At 34.2% G+C, this 20,551-nt stretch overlaps 1 protein-coding gene across 1 annotated transcript in view; it reads right to left on the reverse strand.

Moving 5' to 3' along the window:
• LOC117338190 (solute carrier family 12 member 6-like) overlaps window positions 1-15,229 on the reverse strand; it is a 114,189-nt gene extending 98,960 nt beyond the window's left edge. Inside the window, exon 1 of the mRNA XM_033899446.1 lies at window positions 14,750-15,229. Within this exon, the coding sequence (XP_033755337.1) occupies window positions 14,750-14,876 (127 nt within the window). The 5' untranslated portion in view covers window positions 14,877-15,229. The remainder of the gene's footprint in view (window positions 1-14,749) is intronic.
• Window positions 15,230-20,551: the final 5,322 nt, after the last annotated feature.

Genomic DNA, 20,551 nt, shown 5'->3' on the forward strand with positions numbered 1-20,551 from the left:
AGAAGACGCTTACTCTCCCGGAACACCTGGTCTTAGTCTCCCTGTACTTTTTCAGGAGTCGCCATGCAAATCGTTGTTTTTGTTTATATTTTGCCTCCGTTTAATCAATTTTAAATTTGATTTATGGTTTGGTTTGGTTATCATGTCAGTATTCTTTGTTGTTTCTGATAATTGCACTCCTCAATCTCCTATCCATAAGCTGTGGTCGCAGTCAGCTAAAGATAATTTACAATTGTTCAACAACTTCATCACAGATAGGGTTGAAAGCAATCGTAAATAACATTAACACCAAAAATATTCCATATATTAACGATTTTGACATAATTTTCTATCTGCATTCAAACAGTTTTACTACCACTTCAGGCTTGTCTCTCCCTTTTATCGTTCTAATTAGTGCTTCTCTTTACTTTCAACTTTTTAGCCTCTTGGGAGCTAATTATGACAAATACTAGCTGATTCAGGGCATATTTTGCTCTTATAATACCCCTGCTATTTTGCATCGTGATATCGATTTTACAGAAAAAAATATACAGTATTAGGGGGTATGTATCTTAACCAGATATGAGGTCTGGATGACTGACAGAAAAGGTTCAGGGGAGAAAGCAAATATTTATTTGGTTTATAGGTTGGAATGGGGGCCTTTTTGTCTCATTTTGGGAAAAGAATTTGGTGAATTATAAAAAAAGTTTTCAGGAATAAGCGGCCAAATCTGTGAATTTGGTTTTAATCTTAAATTATCGACCCTAAAAAGACTTTAGAAGTGATTGTAATTTAAAAAAACATTTTAGGTATGTAGAGAAATTAAATAACTTCTGCTTACAGTTGTTTCCTAACAACATGCATGATCATGCAGAAGACAGTTTAATAATAAGATGATAACTTCGTAATGTACATCTGAGATATATTTAAAACTTCAAGGATTAAAGAAGGCTTGCTTTCATTGTTATACAGGTAATTTCCAGTTATAAATGAAGCATATAATTCGAAGTTGTACATGGATATAATGTAACTGTCACAGTAATAAACTCTTCAGAGCTTCACTTTAGAACAACTTTTAAGATTTAATGGTGTTTTTCTTCTGTGTTTGTATTCTCCCTAAAGAGGTACTGCAAAGGCTTTTTTCTCGAGAGTTACTTCCCTTGTCCATATTTTTTTTTCAAAATACATGCAGGAGAAAGTTGTTGCTGTTGTTTTTATTTTAAACATTCAAATCTCAAAATTTTGATATGTATTTCATGCTCTATATGTGTAACACTTTTATAGGAAATAAATTTGTCAACCTTCTTTGAGATTTATTTCTATAAAATGATATTTTATTTCTATAAAATCAGGATTTTGTCATTAGTATAACATGCTGAGGTCCACTTAAGCTGTATTTAAAGTAACACAAGGGGGTTTTTTAAAAATAACATAATGATATACATACAGACAAGTATTGAATGCTACCATAAATTAGGAAAACTACATCAAAGCCAACTGCTACACATTTCTAAGTTACACAAGTACAACAAGGACATGTTAAAGAACAAAATAAACATAAGAGAGAAAACTACACTGCATAATAAACCTACCTCAAACAAAATCTACAAAATAAGCAGGTGCAAGCATGATTATAACATGTGCTACAAACAAAAAAGCTAATACACGTTATAACAAACACACAGAAAATATATATATTACTACATGTAATACACACATCTAATATTTTAATCACAAACCCTTGATTTTTTTTTTTGCAATTATACAGTGGAACCTCTATAAACCGAACATGCATGGGACATGACTATTTGTTCGGTTTATAGAGGGTTCGGTTTGGAGAAGTTGATCGAAAAATGACCGGTCAAATTCCGGATATAATTGGTTGGACGATGTTTTATTAGAATGCACCCGATTCCAAAACGGCACGTACATACTTAGACAATTTGGATTGTCTGAATAATATGCATATTATGAAAGTTAATCAATGTTTATATTGCAGAATATATAAGAAAGGCAAATGACTATAACAATAGTTTTAAACAGTATTTTCACATGTACAACTACACTTTACGATCGGCCTACATTTTGTTACATCCGGTGAAGCCTCGTCATGTGGATGGGGCCAATAGTCCGATACAGAATATTTTACACATCAAATAATATTAAAGGGTGTGAAGATGTTTTGTTTCAATATCAATTACAATTGATCAGATGATACTGGTCGTATTTCCGACATCGCTGTTGTCTAAACTCAGGCTTCTAGCTCTACTTGCATTGAGAAGATAAACGAACCGACGCGCTTCAATGAAGTGTGGCATTGTTTCATAATTGTCGTGTTGATTATACACTAGGCCTTCCGTCATAATGCCCCCTTGGGGTATATATTGGATACCTGTACAAATCACCTACGTAGGTCCCGAGACAATAAGGCTTCACACAATACCCGTCACAGTTGTTGTTTCACGGTTGACTGGCCTGACCTCGTGTCATAATCGCCCAGGTAAGGCCAGTTTTCAGAAGTAATTTTTGGTATATTTTAACAGGAACCGGACACAAAATCAGTCCGGTGTTCGGAATTCAGAGGGATCGGTATTTGGAAGTTTTTTAATACTATAATAAAGAAGGACCAATTCCGTACAATGACAATTCGTTCGGTATTCAGAGGTGTTCGGTTTTTAGAAGGTTCGGTTTTCGGAAGTTGCACTGTATTTCATTTTGTATCACAAATTTTTAACAATATTTTTAATAATAATTTTCTAATCAAAAATATTTTAAAACGAATGCCATAGAGATTTGATTTCACAAGTAAGTATGCCTAATTATACTTTATATAATCAATATGTACCGATTGAAAATACAAATCTTTTGGTTGAAATATTCAACATCAAATTATATAATTACCCTGTAATAAGCTCTGGGGGCCAACACTAATTGTCGAAGTAGGTGGTAGGCTTATTTTCAATTATTGTAGGACAATAAGCAAGTATTACCAATGAATTGAAATAAGCAAAGGTGGTTACCATTTGCTACCATTTTTTAACATTAGGTATGAAAAACTTTACATAATGGCAAAAGGTTTTTGACCTGATGGGACATAAAAAAAATTTGCCAATATGTACAATTTATTTTCCCTTAAGGTAAAAAAAAAAGCCAATATGTACATAACAGCAAAAGGTTTAACCCTAAAGTAAAGGTGCGTTTGCCATTATGTGATCATATTTTTCTACACTTAAGGTTAAAAGATTGGACTTTATGATTTAATGTAAAATAAATTATTTTACACCAAGATCAAATCATTTGATGTTGAGGTAAACAACACATAATGTCAAAAAAGATATCTACCCTTATAAGGTCAAATCTTTTTCTCTTCCCTTATAAGGTCAAATCTTTTTCTCTTCCCTTATAAGGGCAAATCTTTTTCTCTTTAAGTATTATATGTATTATTTGACACATTGACATGCCAAAGTGACTTAACATGCAATGTTAATTTTTTCTACATTTAAATTGGGTTACAATGGTGTCACAGGTTTTCTAGAGGCATTTGGGTAGAGAAAATGAGGAAAATGTACAGTGGATTGTGAGTTGAGGGAAATGTACAGTGGATTGTGAGTTGAGGTAAATGTACGGTGGATTGTGTGTTGAGGAAAACGTACAGTGGATTGTGAGTTGAGGTAAATGTACGGTGGATTGTGTGTTGAGGAAAACGTACAGTGGATTGTGAGTTGAGGTAAATGTACGGTGGATTGTGTGTTGAGGAAAACGTACAGTGGATTGTGAGTTTAGGAAAACGTACAGTGGATTGTGAGTTGTGTCGGGATATCAATGAGGCTAATTAGTTCATTTTGCTAGCTCTGTGAACAATCTAATCAAATAACATTGAAGCATGCATGATTTTTTAACAAAACTCAGGACTTTTTTTTTCTCTATTATGGAAGCATGTATTTGTAAAGTAGACACAAAAAACACATCCAACTTCCAAAATATTGATTTCTATTCAGATATATATAAATATGTGAATGTGTGTTAAAAAAATAACATGTACTGCTCAAATATCAAGCATGGATCCAATTTCAACAATGAAATTTGAGAATACTTTAAAACAGGTCTTATGAAGACTTACAGAAAATCTAAGTACAGCTGAACTCTTTAATTATGTTTGATGATGAGCATGTTTCTAATATAATTAGTAAGCAAGAATTAAAAAAAACAAGGAGGATTAGATTAAAGATTTACAAATTTTAGTTCAGTTTATCTTCGAGAAATTTCTGCAATGTTTTATAACCCTGATTTTGCAGTGATCAAGTGTGATTAGATTATGCAATAAGATTTATAGGAATTGGCATGACAGAGTTACTTCCCCTGGATTTGATTATCATCTTTAGAAACACCTTAATTAGCAATCTATTTTGCATTGTCAGAGAAAGTGAAGCATTTTGAAATGTACTTTTAAATCTAAAGGCATACCTTATACTAGGGTAATGTATACGCCTAGTGCCATAGCAAAATTTTGCATGAAATTGATTTTAGTTATCATCGTTTTTTTATTTCAGTTATCATTGTTTTGGGTTTGTTTGCTTTTTTTTTTAACTTTAATACATCAATTATCCCAATTGACCCTTTCAACCCTAATAAATTTAAGTGGACTCTGCCATGCACTCATCATTTGAAGTCCAATAAGGTCAGTAGGGGTGAAAGTTTTAAATGTCTGTGTATACATTTACGTGCACTAAATGAAAAAGTTTAATTTTGTTAAATCATATCCCTGTACTATAATACTCAAGGGTTGATATATCGATCTTCCCAATACAAAATCCTGGATTTTCACTGTAATGTTCCTCAACCTTAAAAATGTCAACATCATAAATTATACAATATATTTCATGCACACTTCAAAGTCCAAAAATAAAAATAACAAGAATTCCACGGAAGTGGAGGTGTCGCCTGTGTATGCGAATAATTAAAGGGCCATAACTCTTTAAAACTAGGACTTGAATAAAAAAAAACAATAACAAACTTGTCCACAGTATTATGGTAACGAACATTCTATTTTCGCAAAAAAAATTAAAGGGCTATAACTCTTTTAAAAAGGTCCAAATAAATTTGGTTAACGAACTTGTCCACAGTATTATGGTAACGAACCTTCCCATGCAGTTTCAAATTAATCCAGTAATAATTATTCAAGTTATTGAGTGGAAACCATTTTCGCAAAAAATTAAAGGGCTATAACTCTTTTAAAAAGGTGCGAATAATTTTGGTTATCGAACTTGTCCGAGCTATCATGGTAATGAACCTTCCCATGAAGTTTCGAATTAATCCGTTCTAAACTACTAAAGTTATCGCACGAAAACCATTTTCCGGACGCCGCCGAAAAGTAATACCTATATGTCTCCTTTTTCAAAGGCGACACAAAAATAGATAGAAAAAAAAATAATATACTACAAACAGCCCTTTTTGCAAAAGAAGAAAACTGCCTGGATATATATAGCTCTGGTTCAAGTTGTGATACTAATAATGATTTATTTCGGTCATTGAAGAAAATGGATGGGATTTTAAAATAAAACAAATTCTGAAATTTCCAGGAGATTTTCGGTAAATAGGGTAAAACACCTCTAGATAAGTTATTTCCAGGGGATCAGACAAGAAGATTCTGGTCACTGTCGATCAGCTTCAAGTTTCTGTCCAATATATCAGCACTGCCTGATCAGACTGTGAGCTAATACTGCCCAGTCATCCATCATACATGATAACTATATATTGGCTGTGTCATTAGTCATATATGTATGGTTACGTAACAGCTAAACAGTTAAGACATTCGGCCTTGGGCACTGTAGACTTACATACAGGATATATGATCACATTATATATTACCAACACCAGGGAGTGAACATACAACAATACTATAGCAGATATAGACAAATGATACTAGGGAAAGTAGTTCAAGATGCAGGATAAGATTAAAGAACTATATGTTTATAACTATCTCATATATATGGTGGAATTGTACCTATATATACACAGAAAATGTAGATTAAAAGGACGTACTTTTATAAAAAAAAAAAATTATTTTGTGGCGGTGGTTGCAAGCATTTTTAAAATTTCAAGCCTGACATCAAAGTATTTATATTTTAATATCCAAATCTGATCCTCATTTCGACAAACCAAACTTTTGATTTGGTAGACTAATCTTATTTTGAAATTATAAAAACATGTACATATATTAACAAGAGGCCCTGCATGAGCTTTAAAAGTTCACTAAAATCTGATAGATAGATACGGATAATTGATGTTTTATTTTTTATGTAAGATTTAACAAATCTCAACCATGCGATCTTGAAAGCAGGTCAAGGTAATTTATTTGAACAACTTGTGAATTGGTAGCCCAGCCCAATATCATGACCCTGGGTCTCTTGATTATATTTTGAGAAAAGTCGAAAATTACGACACATATGTCGCCAGACAATAAAAAAAAAAAGGAAATTGCAAAATACAGAATGCTAACCTGATAGTTTTCAGTAAAAAAATAGGGATTAAAATATAGCAAGTCTCCCTCGTGCAATGTCTTTTTCCCCTATTTGTATTTATTCAACTCCTCAAATTTACAATCTGTAGCAGGGGAGACAATCCTTACAAGACTAGAGGCATTATATCCCTGATAACCTGCAGCTGATCAATGACCAGAGACAGTTTATGGCCACAGACAGAATCTAGTTTTATAGCATGTAATTATTAGGTTATCGGGAATTGGTAATCAAATTACAGTATAGCTACAACAGTAAAATGTTATGGAGTTGTACGCCAATGATAATATATACTTGATTAGGCAACATAATATCAGTTTATAGCAGGTATCATAAATCATTCAATCCAGAGAGAAGAGTTTACTTAGAAGTGGTCTTGCCAATGTTAACTAGTGTATATGTGAATTGTATTTTGTGAAGAAGTTCTACTGCCAACAGCAAGGCCTTAACACAGTGTTAATATAATGTTATCGGATAGAAGTTTGGATAGAATCCAGAAACAAGCTTTCTACTCAAATGTGTCCTGATAACTATATACTAAAGCATCACTGATCTGTTTACAAACTGTCTAGAGTTTCACGGCTCTCGCTATATAATGGTCTGTCTTAATAAAGGTCTCTCTAGAATCCAACGGCTCTCTATATAATGGTCTGTCTAGCATCTTGTGGCTCTCTCTCTCTATATAATGGTCTGTCTAGAGTCTCCCGTCTCTGTATATAATGGTCTGTCTACAGTCTCCTGTCTCTCTATATAATGGTCTGTCTAGAATCTCCCGTTTCTGTATATAATGGTCTGTCTACAGTCTCCTGTCTCTCTATATAATGGTCTGTCTAGAGTCTCCTTTCTCTGTATATAATGGTCTGTCTACAGTCTCCTGTCTCTCTATATAATGGTCTGTCTAGAGTCTCCCTTCTCTGTATATAATGGTCTGTCTACAGTCTCCTGTCTCTCTATATAATGGTCTGTCTAGATCTAGAGTCTCCCTTCTCTGTATATAATGGTCTGTCTACAGTCTCCTGTCTCTCTATATAATGGTCTGTCTAGAGTCTCCCTTCTCTGTATATAATGGTCTGTCTACAGTCTCCTGTCTCTCTATATAATGGTCTGTCTAGAGTCTCCCTTCTCTGTATATAATGGTCTGTCTACAGTCTCCTGTCTCTCTATATAATGGTCTGTCTAGAGTCTCCCTTCTCTGTATATAATGGTCTGTCTAGAGTCTCCTGTCTCTCTATATAATGGTCAGTCTAGAGTCTCCCTTCTCTGTATATAATGGTCTGTCTACAGTCTCCCTTCTCTGTACATAATGGTCTGTCTACAGTCTCCCTTCTCTGTATATAATGGTCTGTCTACAGTCTCCTGTCTCTCTATATAATGGTCTGTCTAGAGTCTCCTGTCTCTCTATATAATGGTCTGTCTACAGTCTCCCTTCTCTGTATATAATGGTCTGTCTACAGTCTCCCATCTCTCTATATAATGGTCTGTCTAGAGTCTCCTATCTCTCTATATAATGGTCTGTCTACAGTCTCCCGTCTCTCTATATAATGGTCTGTCTAGAGTCTCCCGTCTCTCTATATAATGGTCTGTCTAGAGTCTCCTGTCTCTCTATATAATGGTCTGTCTAGAGTCTCCTGTCTCTCTATATAATGGTCTGTCTAGTCTCCTGTCTCTCTATATAATGGTCTGTCTAGAGTCTCCTGTCTCTCTATATAATGGTCTGTCTAGAATCTCCCATCTCTCTATATAAGGGTCTGTCTAGAGTCTAAGGTATCTTGCCTCTCTATACAAGAGTCCCAGAGGGCCTGTATCGCTCACCTGGTTTATTTGAGCAAACATCAAAATAATGTTTATGTTCCATTTGCTAAAAGCTTTATTTGTTGATGCATGATTATGTTGTTCCAGAGAAGAAGTAATTAATATCAATATTGCCATAAGGACCCATTTTGAGCCTGCCCCTTAAGCCCACAGGGGGTCAGACCCACCATTTGTACAATTTTGAATCCCTAATCCATAAGTTGTTAGAATTCTCTTTTCCCGAAGATTGTTTTTGCCTAATCCATAAGGATGCAACCAATCAAATATGAGTGATGTACGTAACTAAGTTAGTTGATCAAAGAAGTCGTTTATATATCTTTAGCTGAATTGATCCATTTTAGACCCCTCCTTCAGCTCCCTGGGGGTCAGCTGGGCCATTTGTTTTTGTATCATTTTAATCCCCACCCCCTAAGGATGCTACCAGTCAAATATGATTGATATTCATTGCTTACTTCCAGACAATTAATTGTTTATAGCAATTTAGTCAAATTGACCCTATTTGGCCCCACCCCTCAGGCCCCCGAGGGGGGGTTAGTCCTACCATTTCTACAATTTTGAATCCTTACCCCAAAAGGATGCTACCAGAAAAATATGAGTGATATCCATTGCTTATTTCCAGTGAAGAAGTTGTTTATATCAATTTAAGCCAAATTTAATTGACCACTTTTGGCCCTGTTCCTCAGCCCCCCAGGGAGTCAGCCCCACCATTTCTAAAATTTTGAATCTCTACCCCATAAGGATGCTACCAGTCAAATCTGAGCAATATTCACTGCTCAGATTCAGAGAAGAGGCCATCTATATCGATTCTGCCAAATAGACCCCTTTCGGCCCCACCCCTCAAGGCCCCAGAGGGTCAGCCCCATCATTTGTACAATTTTGTATCCCTACCCCATAAGGATGCTACCAGACATATTTGAGCGATATCCATTGCTTAATTGCAGAGAAGAAATTGTTTATATCAATTAAGCCAAATTGACACTTTTTGCCCCGTCCCTCAGGCTCAGGAATTCAGCCTCACCATTTGTACAATTTCTAATCCCCAATGCACCCCATAATGATGCTACCAGTCAAATTTTGTTCAATTCCGATCAGCGGTTATGAATAAGAAGTCCATTGTTGATGGACGACAGACGCCACTGTATGGCGCATAAGCTCACCTTGGCCTTCGGACCAGGTGAGCTAATAATGGGCTGTCTACAGTATCTTTATTTATAGAATGGTCCATCTAGATCTATACCGTGTCAAACTGTGAAAAATCCACTGAGAAATATTTCCATTGGATCCCTCTCAGTAAATTGACTTGACCACTGCATTGATTTTTCTAGGAAATTTTTATGATTTTTGAAAAATTAAAATGAGTCATTGAGTCATATTTTAACCTTATTGCAAATATATATCTAAATCTTGTATTTTAACAAAAATAACAAAAGGATTACTTTCAATTCATTTTGTTTACCAGTAATTAATTCTAAATCTTTATTTAAAACCAGCAAATGATGATTTTGAAATTGAAGTAAAACTAATTTCTGACCAATTATTTAATCAAATATTATGTTATACATTCATTAAAAATGATAGTTTATTACAATCAGCAATTTTTAATTGGAAGTTATTTTGAATATCATGGTAGCTATGGTAGCAGTGTACAGTAAAAATGCCAAATTCTGAAAAATATGGCACATGTTTTAGATATGTAAACATTGCCAGTTAACCTTACATATAACCTCTAATAAAGTATATATATTTGAAATCTGTACAACATTTGCAATTTTAATAGAGCTCTGAAGGATAAGTAAACTGATATTTTCTGTGATTTTTAGAGCTGTGAATACCATGGTAACAGCTTAAAAAATTCTCAAAAATTGCAAAATATTATGATATTTGACCCAAAATGGCACAATTCTCTACACAATTTTTTTCCTGAAACCTATTTAAAATTAAATATCTCTATCCCAAAGACAGAATTAATCTTGTTTGGACATATGTTGTAAATTAAGTTTTTCCGCTATCTTACCTTTTCTGTGGGCTGCCATTTTGCGCTGTAGGCAAAACTAAATTTCCTGTGTAAACACACGTTCGGAAAATCCGGATATTTAAAATCCGGAACCAATTTATTGATTTTTGTTTTAATAAATGTGAAGCCTGTATGTACTACTTCATACTGAATATACCAATTATAGTGTACATTTATTTTTTCATTTTTTATGCATATCATAATACAGGAGTTATTTGCTTAACAAAAAAATTGCCCATGGCCAGGCTGTCTTACTGTGGTGTGCTACCTTATACATCACTTTTTTAAATTCTAATTTTACTAAAAACCCCATGAATGTCTAGAACATGTTCCGACGAACAAAATGACATATCCGGTTACCGTGTATCTTTAATAGTCACCGAGTATTGCTGATTTCCCTGAGAGGTGTATTTTGGCAACTTTTTCTCCCAATCCAGTAATAAGGGGAGGTAATTTTAAAGATGAAAACTCCCATAATTCTGTATATCTCTTGAATAAAGTTGTGTTTTGAGTTGAATGTGGTACTTTGAGTCTCTGTGCATGTAATCAAGCAAAAAATACTATACAACTATCAAATTTAGCCTTGTAATATGACGTCATAGTTACCATGACGTCATCAGTAACTATGACGTCATCAGATGGTATCTATGACGTCATAAATACTCAATGGTGTCATAATAAATAACCAAATTCCTTTCCAAACCTCAGCTTAGCAACACATGCAATATTCTAACTGATAAATCATGGCATGACATCCAAGATTTCAAAATGTCATGCCTATGACATCACAATCATCTGTTTCCACCCCGGTTATTCAGATATGTACCAATGATCATATGAAAGTGTCCGCTGATCCCATTTTATGCGGAAAATGCTATTTTTTCTGCTTTACCTAAGTGAATGACCATAATTGACAATATTGCATCAACCGTACACTCAAGCCATTGAAATTACATGCTTACCATTGTATAAATAAACTGACAATAATGGTTTCACCAAATATTTCAAAAAATAACACTTACTGTAATAGTTTCCATGGATACGGGGTAATAAATCAGGTAAAACTAACCAGAATTCAGTCTATATGGTTTGTTAGATACCCAATAAGTTATATTGGGTTTGTTATAAAACATAGAATATCTTTTCAATTTACACTGACTCATTAACATTATGCTTAATTAACCCACCCTTAAAATGGGTAGATATGCGAGTTACCTCCCTTGATTCCTCTAATATGACAAGCCAGATAATAAACAAGTTTTAGATTGTTTTTATGCATTTTTGAGCAATAATGAATTAAAATGAAGCTTAATCAAGCATAATTAAGCACAATTTCCAAAAAATAACATTTTTCAGCCCTTATAAGGTAGCAGTGTACAGTAAAAATGCCAAATTCTGAAAAATATGGCACATGTTTTAGATATGTAAACATTGCCAGTTAACCTTACATATAACCTCTAATAAAGTATATATATTTGAAATCTGTACAACATTTGCAATTTTAATAGAGCTCTGAAGGATAAGTAAACTGATATTTTCTGTGATTTTTAGAGCTGTGAATACCATGGTAACAGCTTAAAAAATTCTCAAAAATTGCAAAATATTATGATATTTGACCCAAAATGGCACAATTCTCTACACAATTTTTTTCCTGAAACCTATTTAAAATTAAATATCTCTATCCCAAAGACAGAATTAATCTTGTTTGGACATATGTTGTAAATTAAGTTTTTCCGCTATCTTACCTTTTCTGTGGGCTGCCATTTTGCGCTGTAGGCAAAACTAAATTTCCTGTGTAAACACACGTTCGGAAAATCCGGATATTTAAAATCCGGAACCAATTTATTGATTTTTGTTTTAATAAATGTGAAGCCTGTATGTACTACTTCATACTGAATATACCAATTATAGTGTACATTTATTTTTTCATTTTTTATGCATATCATAATACAGGAGTTATTTGCTTAACAAAAAAATTGCCCATGGCCAGGCTGTCTTACTGTGGTGTGCTACCTATATGCCACCTTTTCATATTTATATATGCAAAGCCTTTATTGGGTATTTAGACATTGGAGTTGAATAGCTATATGACTGGGCTGATACCACTAGCTGACCATGGCCAATAACCATTCCCTGAGTCTATATAGATCCGTCTGTGTGGCAGTAATTTACAGTGAGAATAATGAATACATGATTACCTAACACGAAAAGAAAAACTCATCAGTGCCTTCTGAGGGGTCTCCTATATACCCATCATTATATAGATAGATATAGGTAGGGTTGCCTTTCACGACCTCTGTGATCTTTAATTAACATGAAAGATGGCTATATATATATATATATATATACCGACTTGGAAACCCAAACTAGTAAATAAATAATGCTCATCTCATCAGCTATAGATCACCGTTAGAAAGATTGGAAATACTGATCTTTGAATATTGGATTACCGGGCTCTTCATTTGCTTCAATTATCATCTACCGCAGTCATTGCTACAGTTATTTCAATAATCATCTTCCACTGTCAATATTACAGTGCTACATCAAATTCATTATTTTTTGTTGTATCAAGTTACAATGTTGCTGACATTTCAATACAATATCCGCTGGGAACACTGAATGCACTTGTTGGCATCATCAAGTCTAAAAAAAGTATACTTTATATAACTCCTTTAGACAAACCAATCCATGTCTTACTTTCTTCTAGACTAATTGAATTTTTGAGATTATTTACGATGAACAAGACCTAATGATTATTTTTATTATTTAGGGTTCTCAAAATTTAGGGTCCAAAATGTTTACGTCTGCCCCCGAATGAGGAACATTCAATGCCAAGGCCTATATGGTTGGAACGGATTTGCATTTAAAGAGATTTAGTGAGACAAACTTTTAATTTATCTTTTTGAGGAATACATGAATTATTTGGTTTTAAACTTATTATTACCCTATATTGTCATTGATAACTAATTTAATGCAAAATGTTTATGATTTTATGGAGGCAAGTATTTACAGATTAAGATCTAAGAATCTTTACATCATTCTGACTAACACAGCCTATGTAATGTAGAGGTATAATAATACTATAATATGGAGATGATCCTGAGACCATATTATACAAAAGGAGAATATTTACATTCTTTGTATAGATTAGAGGTTTTAAAAAGAAGAAATATTTCATTTTTAATATAAAATACAGGCACAGTATGTATATATATATATATATGTAAAACACTTTGGTACTTTATTCTCTATCTAATAATTTATATGAGATGCAGTGTATATATATACCATATATAGCCATACACTATTGACAGATTTAAACCTAAGAGCCTATACAACAGTCAACAGCCTTGCACTTAAATGACTGCTGCATTTGCTGTAGATGGTTACTTGTAAAACATTACATACGTGTGGTGTTCAAACCTGTTTTCCAAAAACTGTACATATGTCACTGTAATTATAAGCACCCAGAGCACATTAAAATGGTTACAGAGGGCCAAGGGTACTTATTATTATTAAGGTAACTAAATCTATGTTATGAACAAATATTGTAAATAGTAAATAGGAAAAAAGTGTGATGAATTTTTAATTTAGCTAAGTCTAGCTTTGATCACCAAACTTAAGTCTCTACATATAAAATGTAAGCAATATGACTTATTTTGAAGTTGTTTTACAATAAGGAGACTAGGGGATTTAATATAATTTCAGTTTCTCCGCCAGAAAGGGGAGGGATGTTTATAGGGGGAGGGGCGATAATTACAGTGAGACTAAATATGGTATATTTTGCATCTTTCAACACCCTGTCTACTCCGACATATTTGTTGGGCTCTTCAGGGTGTCAAATTAGACAGGAATTGGGTGCACATCCTCCTAGCTTATCACTTATACATACACAGGTACAATTAATGTATATAGATATGTAAACAATTACTAGGTATAATCAGTACCACTTATGGAAATCACTAGTAATTCACTACCTTTTCATTTGACAGTGTGGTATCCACAAAATACTAAACCCTTACAGCTGAGTATATACCTGTACTGAAAAATACAATATTTGTTTAGAGTTCATTAATCAATGTCTGACTTCTACAAAACAGGTATGTACCTACAGCTTGTGATCAATTATGATCATCTCTTATGAAATGATTAATATAGCCTATTAATCAAATCACCAGGAGATAAATCTAAATTGGCAGATCTAGCTCTGGGAAAGTATAGGTGATAATTAAGATAATCCCACATGCTGTGTGACAGGTAACTAGCTCTAGGACCTAATGCTACTGTGTATTAGAGAGGTGATTGTAAGAAGCAGGCGATAAAAATGTGCAAATCTGCTGGGGTTCAAGCTAAATTTGATATAGAAAAAGTGATCATATTTTTAAACATACATATTTTTATAAAGTAGAATTACAGATGTACTCACCATGTTTGATAGCGTCGTTGCCCGCTATGTTGTTCAATTCCTGGACGGGCACGGCGCCATACGATCCCCCGACATCCCCAATTGGTGCCTCTTCATCAGCTTTCGTCACAGTAAATCTTTGGCTCATTCTTTTGTTTATATTCCACAGTACAATTAAAAACGACAGGGACTGTTCCCGAGTTTCATAAGTATTACAGATCCTTGTGTAAACAATTATATTGATTTCAGTGACTCAGAAAATGTAAAAACTCCACCCAGCCCGGCTTCCGCTCTTTACCAAACAGTTGATTATAGATGTCTGCTACTGGAACTTTCCAAGATGAAATACATTCCAGTTATTACTTATATTCTATCATTTCTTCGTACATGTCTAGTCACATTCTAATTTGTCTTCGTTTTTTCAATATTGTCTTCAGATGTAATTTCCCGATCCAATGTTTTGACAGATGATAAAAACGTGCGTGGCACTTCGCGTTGTTGATTGTGTACAATTCTTGCTTTATAAGGGAGAGAGTTGTGTAAAGGGGAGTAACTCCAAAAGAACCGCCAAAAATGTGAGTGGGCATCGTCTCGTGAAAAAAACCAATAAATGAAAAAAACAAATAAATAGATAAATAAAAATGATATTGGTCATACATTAAGCTAATTTGAAACCGATCTGGGTTTAAATGAATATTGTTATGGATTCAAAATCAAGCTTTGATCTTTAATAGAATGTTCTAGACAGTTTTAGTGATGTCTGCTATAAGGGGCTTATACATGTAGCCTGTGCTGCTAGATTAATATTATATTCAATTAATCAAGTTCTGTTATTACGCCTTTAAATGACGAGGCATGTTCATCCATTATCGGTATGACATTGCCAGTATTGGACGTTGCGGTCAATGAACTACCAAACGATAGACCAGTTTAATTAGTCTGATTAACCAGTGATTAATAAGTCTCTGATCTGACCATCGCAGATGCCAAGTAGATCTATGACAGGATTTTTCTACTCGTCTCAAAATACATATAAGCAACGCTATAAAGATCAATTAAATTCAACTTTATGCATTTTACATCCAAATAGAACACGTGGACCGAACAGCAAACAATGCAACAAAATAGACAAACAAATATAATATATCAGGGATGTATACTAGACATCATATTGAATATACTTAAGTACATTGTAAGCCTACTTCCCTCCGTTCAAGCACAGGGGCTAGTAACGATAAAAATGCGGATTCCCCCCCCCCCCCCCCCCCCCCCCCCATTTTTATCGTTACTAGCCCCTTTGGTTCAAGAGACTTTTTAATGAAGAGGCTAATATCGCGCAAAAGCTGTAATTCATCAGATGACAATAGCATATATAAATTTTGTTTATCGGGAAGGCTTGTATCTGCTCTATATTTTGCAAAAAGCTGTTTTCTTGGGGAAAGAGTTGTAAATGCAGTGGAAAATAAAGTGAACCTCATCTTCAAGTGTGTTACAACTTTTACATAATCGAAGTTGTCGCGGGATCTTTTTTTATCTACCAGTCTCAATCTCTAAAATATGGAACCGTACTTAATCTGATTTTTGTAAGAAGTTGCCTCCGTTCAAAAGTTAGCAATGTTTAATAAGAGTCTTCTTTATAAGTTTTCTTAATGTTACTTTATAAAAAAAAAATGCTATTTTCATCAGTGCTATGTATTTTATTAAGAATTTCTCATGAATCAAATTTTAATTGAACTTTTTATTCTAAGTTTATTTTTAGAGTAACGAGATTTATGTTCAATATTGTATGAAACATGAATACTTCTTTTAATTAAGACGATAGCAGTGCATATATTTATGGGGTTCCTTTATATTTTAAACATCTACTGAGAATCGAACCCGGGAGCCATAAAGAAATATTCTCCCTAGCCAAGTCGGTACGGGAAGTTCACATAGTTAAGATTTACCAGAATTGCATACTCGATCCTTTCAAGAAATAATTCGTATTCGAGTTTTCCATGGGTCACGGCGATGCAGTTGTGAAGACCATTTTTCCAATCAACGAAATCACTGCGTACTAGACTATGAAATGCTAAACTTGTCAGGGACCTACGGAGTACGGCTCTACTGGTTTTTACATCCGGGGTATTATTGAATTTTATAGAGGGCAATTAGCATTTATAATAAAATACTACAGTTTAGTGCCACACAAAGGCGAGAGAAGTTCATTCATATAGCTTTAATATAACACACGTACAGTCCATGACGACGTGACATTTGAAAAAAAGTTTAAATTGCTAGCAAATCGGTACACATACAAGTATAGCTCAACACGGTCCTGGAGCTGTGTGTACAACAGGACATCTTTGTCTGTATATTGTATGATTTTCTCAGGGTGAATATTATAAACACCATACATGATATCTACATGTATAATAAATTGACTTTTTTTTTTTCATTTCTGCGTCTACTTTTCAACCCCTATCCCGTCCTTCGTGTTCTGTCTCCAAGTTGGCAATACTGATAGATGTTCAGACTTTACAAAATGCGCAATAATGACTGCTTTACTCACACGTATGTTTTATTCACGACTAAAAGTTACGTAGTTTACATTATAACCACTCTCCAAAAAAGAATGAAAGTATCAATTAGATACTTCTATAATGTGGGTGCCATTTTATGCATTTTTGTGACGCACAGTATACGTTCTTGGCAATGTAGCATATCAAAAACAAAATTAAAAACAAAACAAAACAAAACAAAGAAATAACCAGGTGTATGCCCAACTCCTGACTCCCTGATACCATTTATTTAAATGACTACAATGTATCTTAATGGTAGCTAACGATTTAGGTGCTGACAACTAATGTTAAACCACGCCCCGAAATCGATATTATTGGCCTCGATTGGTTTCGTGTGCTGACAAACATCAGTTGAGCATGCGCGAAATTATAAATTAGTGTCGTCTGCACAAAACGGTAGCCATATTTGAAAGTTTTCAATTGTCGAAGTTTTAACGAGAAGGCGGACAAAAGTGGCACATTGAAGGAAAATGGTGGTATACATTTTAAGTGCTCTAACTAATGATGGACTAGTATGTCATGTCGAAGTGTCAAATAATTCATACTATACTTCAGAGAAAAAGATTTGACCTTAAGGGCAAATAGTTTTTTGCCTTTATGTGTTTTGTTCCCTTAACATCAAATGATTTTACCTTAAGTGTGAAAAAAAATATTTTACGTTAAATTGTGTAATAATACTATTAGGAACGGGCGTTTATAATGTTCTTGTAACTTGTGCCCAATCCTTTTGCTGTTAGACTCTATCGGCAATAAAATATGTTTAAACTAAACGTTAAAGTCCTTTTATCGTAAGCAGAGACCTATATACTAAATTTATATAGGTCTCTGCCGTAAGTGTAGATGAATATGATCGGGTCACATAATGGCAAACAACAAATTACCTCAAGGTAAAAAAAACCAACGTTTGCCATTATCAGGAACATGCATAGACGTACATGTACGTTCCTGCCATTATGAACATGTTGGTAAGATTGTTTTAATGGGAAAAAATATATTTCCCTTAAGGTCAAAATCCTTTTGCCATTATGAATCGATTTTTAACCTTAAGAATTAATTATGTTTTCTCATACCTTATGTTAAAAAGTGTTAGCAAAAGGACAAACACTTGTTTTTTCTACTATGTGACTGATTGCATTTTCATACTTTAGGGTAAAAGATTTGACCTTAAGGGCAATTCTTTTGCCATTATGTAAAACGGCATCTTAATTGCCACTTAATTTCAAATGAATTAACATTAATTCTAATGCTCAATTATTATTAGTTGAAATAAGTTCTACATCATTTCAAGGGCCGAGCGGTTAAGGTGTCCCTGCCGATTCACATTTTCATTTTCTTTACCATAATAAAAATGCTGTAAAACTCTTTTGATGATATTAAAACTAATTCGATATAGAAAAAAAAGGTGTCCCGACACTTTATCACTAGCCCTCCACCTCTGGGCTACGAGTTTGAAACCTATGTGGGGTAGTTGCCAGGTACTGACCGTAGGCCGATGGTTTTTCTCCGGGTACTCCAGTTTTCCTCCACCTCCAAAACCTGGCACGTCCTTAAATGACCCTGGCTGTTAATAGGACGTTAAACAAAATAAATCAACATTTTGTACGTGACGATATGTCGTTTTACAATAGGGATGCTTGTCTTCTGACCCAAAGGCGTTAAATTTTACTGGCCTTATCCAGTTACTAGATTTAAAACACCATTTTGGAATTTACTTAATATTTGAGCATTAGAATTAAAACAAATCCTCCTTGATTACGGTTTGGAATTTAAATGGCGACTTAAGAAAATGTTCCTGTATACAGAGGGCGAACTCAATGTGTTATCTTAGTATTCTCAGGTTTGGAATTTGTAACACGTTGTATGAGATGTTTGGATAATTATATATCTATATCTAATATGCCTACTTTATATAAAATACATCTTAACATTTTCCAAAGTTACAAAATGTTAAAATATGTCTTCGAGTAGTGCAGGCTATATTTTTTTTTCATTTTCGAAGCTAATATTAATTTCTCCTTACTCTGTTTTCCAGTGCTGACGGGTTTGAGCCTGTGCAACCCAGGAAAATTCACTGGAATTTAACGAAACTGTGGTGTCGTTATATCGCCGAAAAAATGCTGAATTACTTATGTATTCATTTTTTTATAAGACGTCACTAATATATAGAAATGTATCTATTGGCGAAAATTAGTTAAAATGCACACAAAATAGTCTGAATTTGAAAATCAAAAGTTGAAATGAAATCATCCGGATGAACAGAATCGCGAGTTGAAATATATATACAAGTGTATGTCGGATGGCGCACTGGTACACATGTATCCACTCGCCTTTTACTTGACAGGGGTTCGATTAGCTCGCGCGCTTTCATCTGGACCAACAAAAATGATTAATATTAGTTGATATTTTAAACTTGTTTCACAATATATGTAAAATACATAAAAAAAAATTAATGCTGTAGAATTGTTTCACAAGATTTTTATCCCGTCAATGCTCGGCATGTCCTGTATACCTAAATAAATATAGCATATATCTTTTATATCTAAAGAGTTTGGATTACAAGATTTTTATCCCTCCAATATCCATTGTCGACATATTGGGGTGTGCACTCAATGGCGATGTCGTCTTACACAATAGGGATGTTTGTCTTGTAATTTCAAATGCTGTTAATTACCATTGGAGTTCACACATTTTGTACTTGTTTTTTTTACTGTCAATATGTGTTTCTTTATTTCATTTCTATATTTATTTCTAAAACGACCGGAATCCGGCGTACGATATAGCAGATCAATCAACCGAAATCCGGCGTCCGGATTATCACCTACATCAACCGGAATCCGACGTCCGGATTATCATCACGGCACTTTTTGACTTGTGGCAGTTATTTACCGGTGCAATTATGTGTTGCAAACCCCAAGAGGCACCGTTTGATTGTGGTGTCACGGTGAACATGGTAACTATAGTAGTGTCACCACATGTGGCATCCACAGTGTAGCACATTTGTCTCCACGCGTGGCAGTCATATTGTGGAGCTTTTCAACATGTCAGTTATCTTACGTCGTCATCACCTAGCCTACAGATAAAAGACATCTTTACGGGTATTACTGGTGTTAAAAAGGCATTCCTTTGGTTTATATTCGTGCTTCATCAACATTGCATGGTGGCTCACACTTAGCCAAGAATCAGAACCACTATATTTTTTACGACGAGCAGGAAAGAGCACAGTTGGGAATTCAATGTGATTTTATCGTTTGTTCTAAATATA

The sequence above is a fragment of the Pecten maximus genome, chromosome 11, assembly GCF_902652985.1.
Source record: "Pecten maximus chromosome 11, xPecMax1.1, whole genome shotgun sequence".
Classification (NCBI taxonomy): Eukaryota; Metazoa; Mollusca; class Bivalvia; order Pectinida; family Pectinidae; genus Pecten; species Pecten maximus.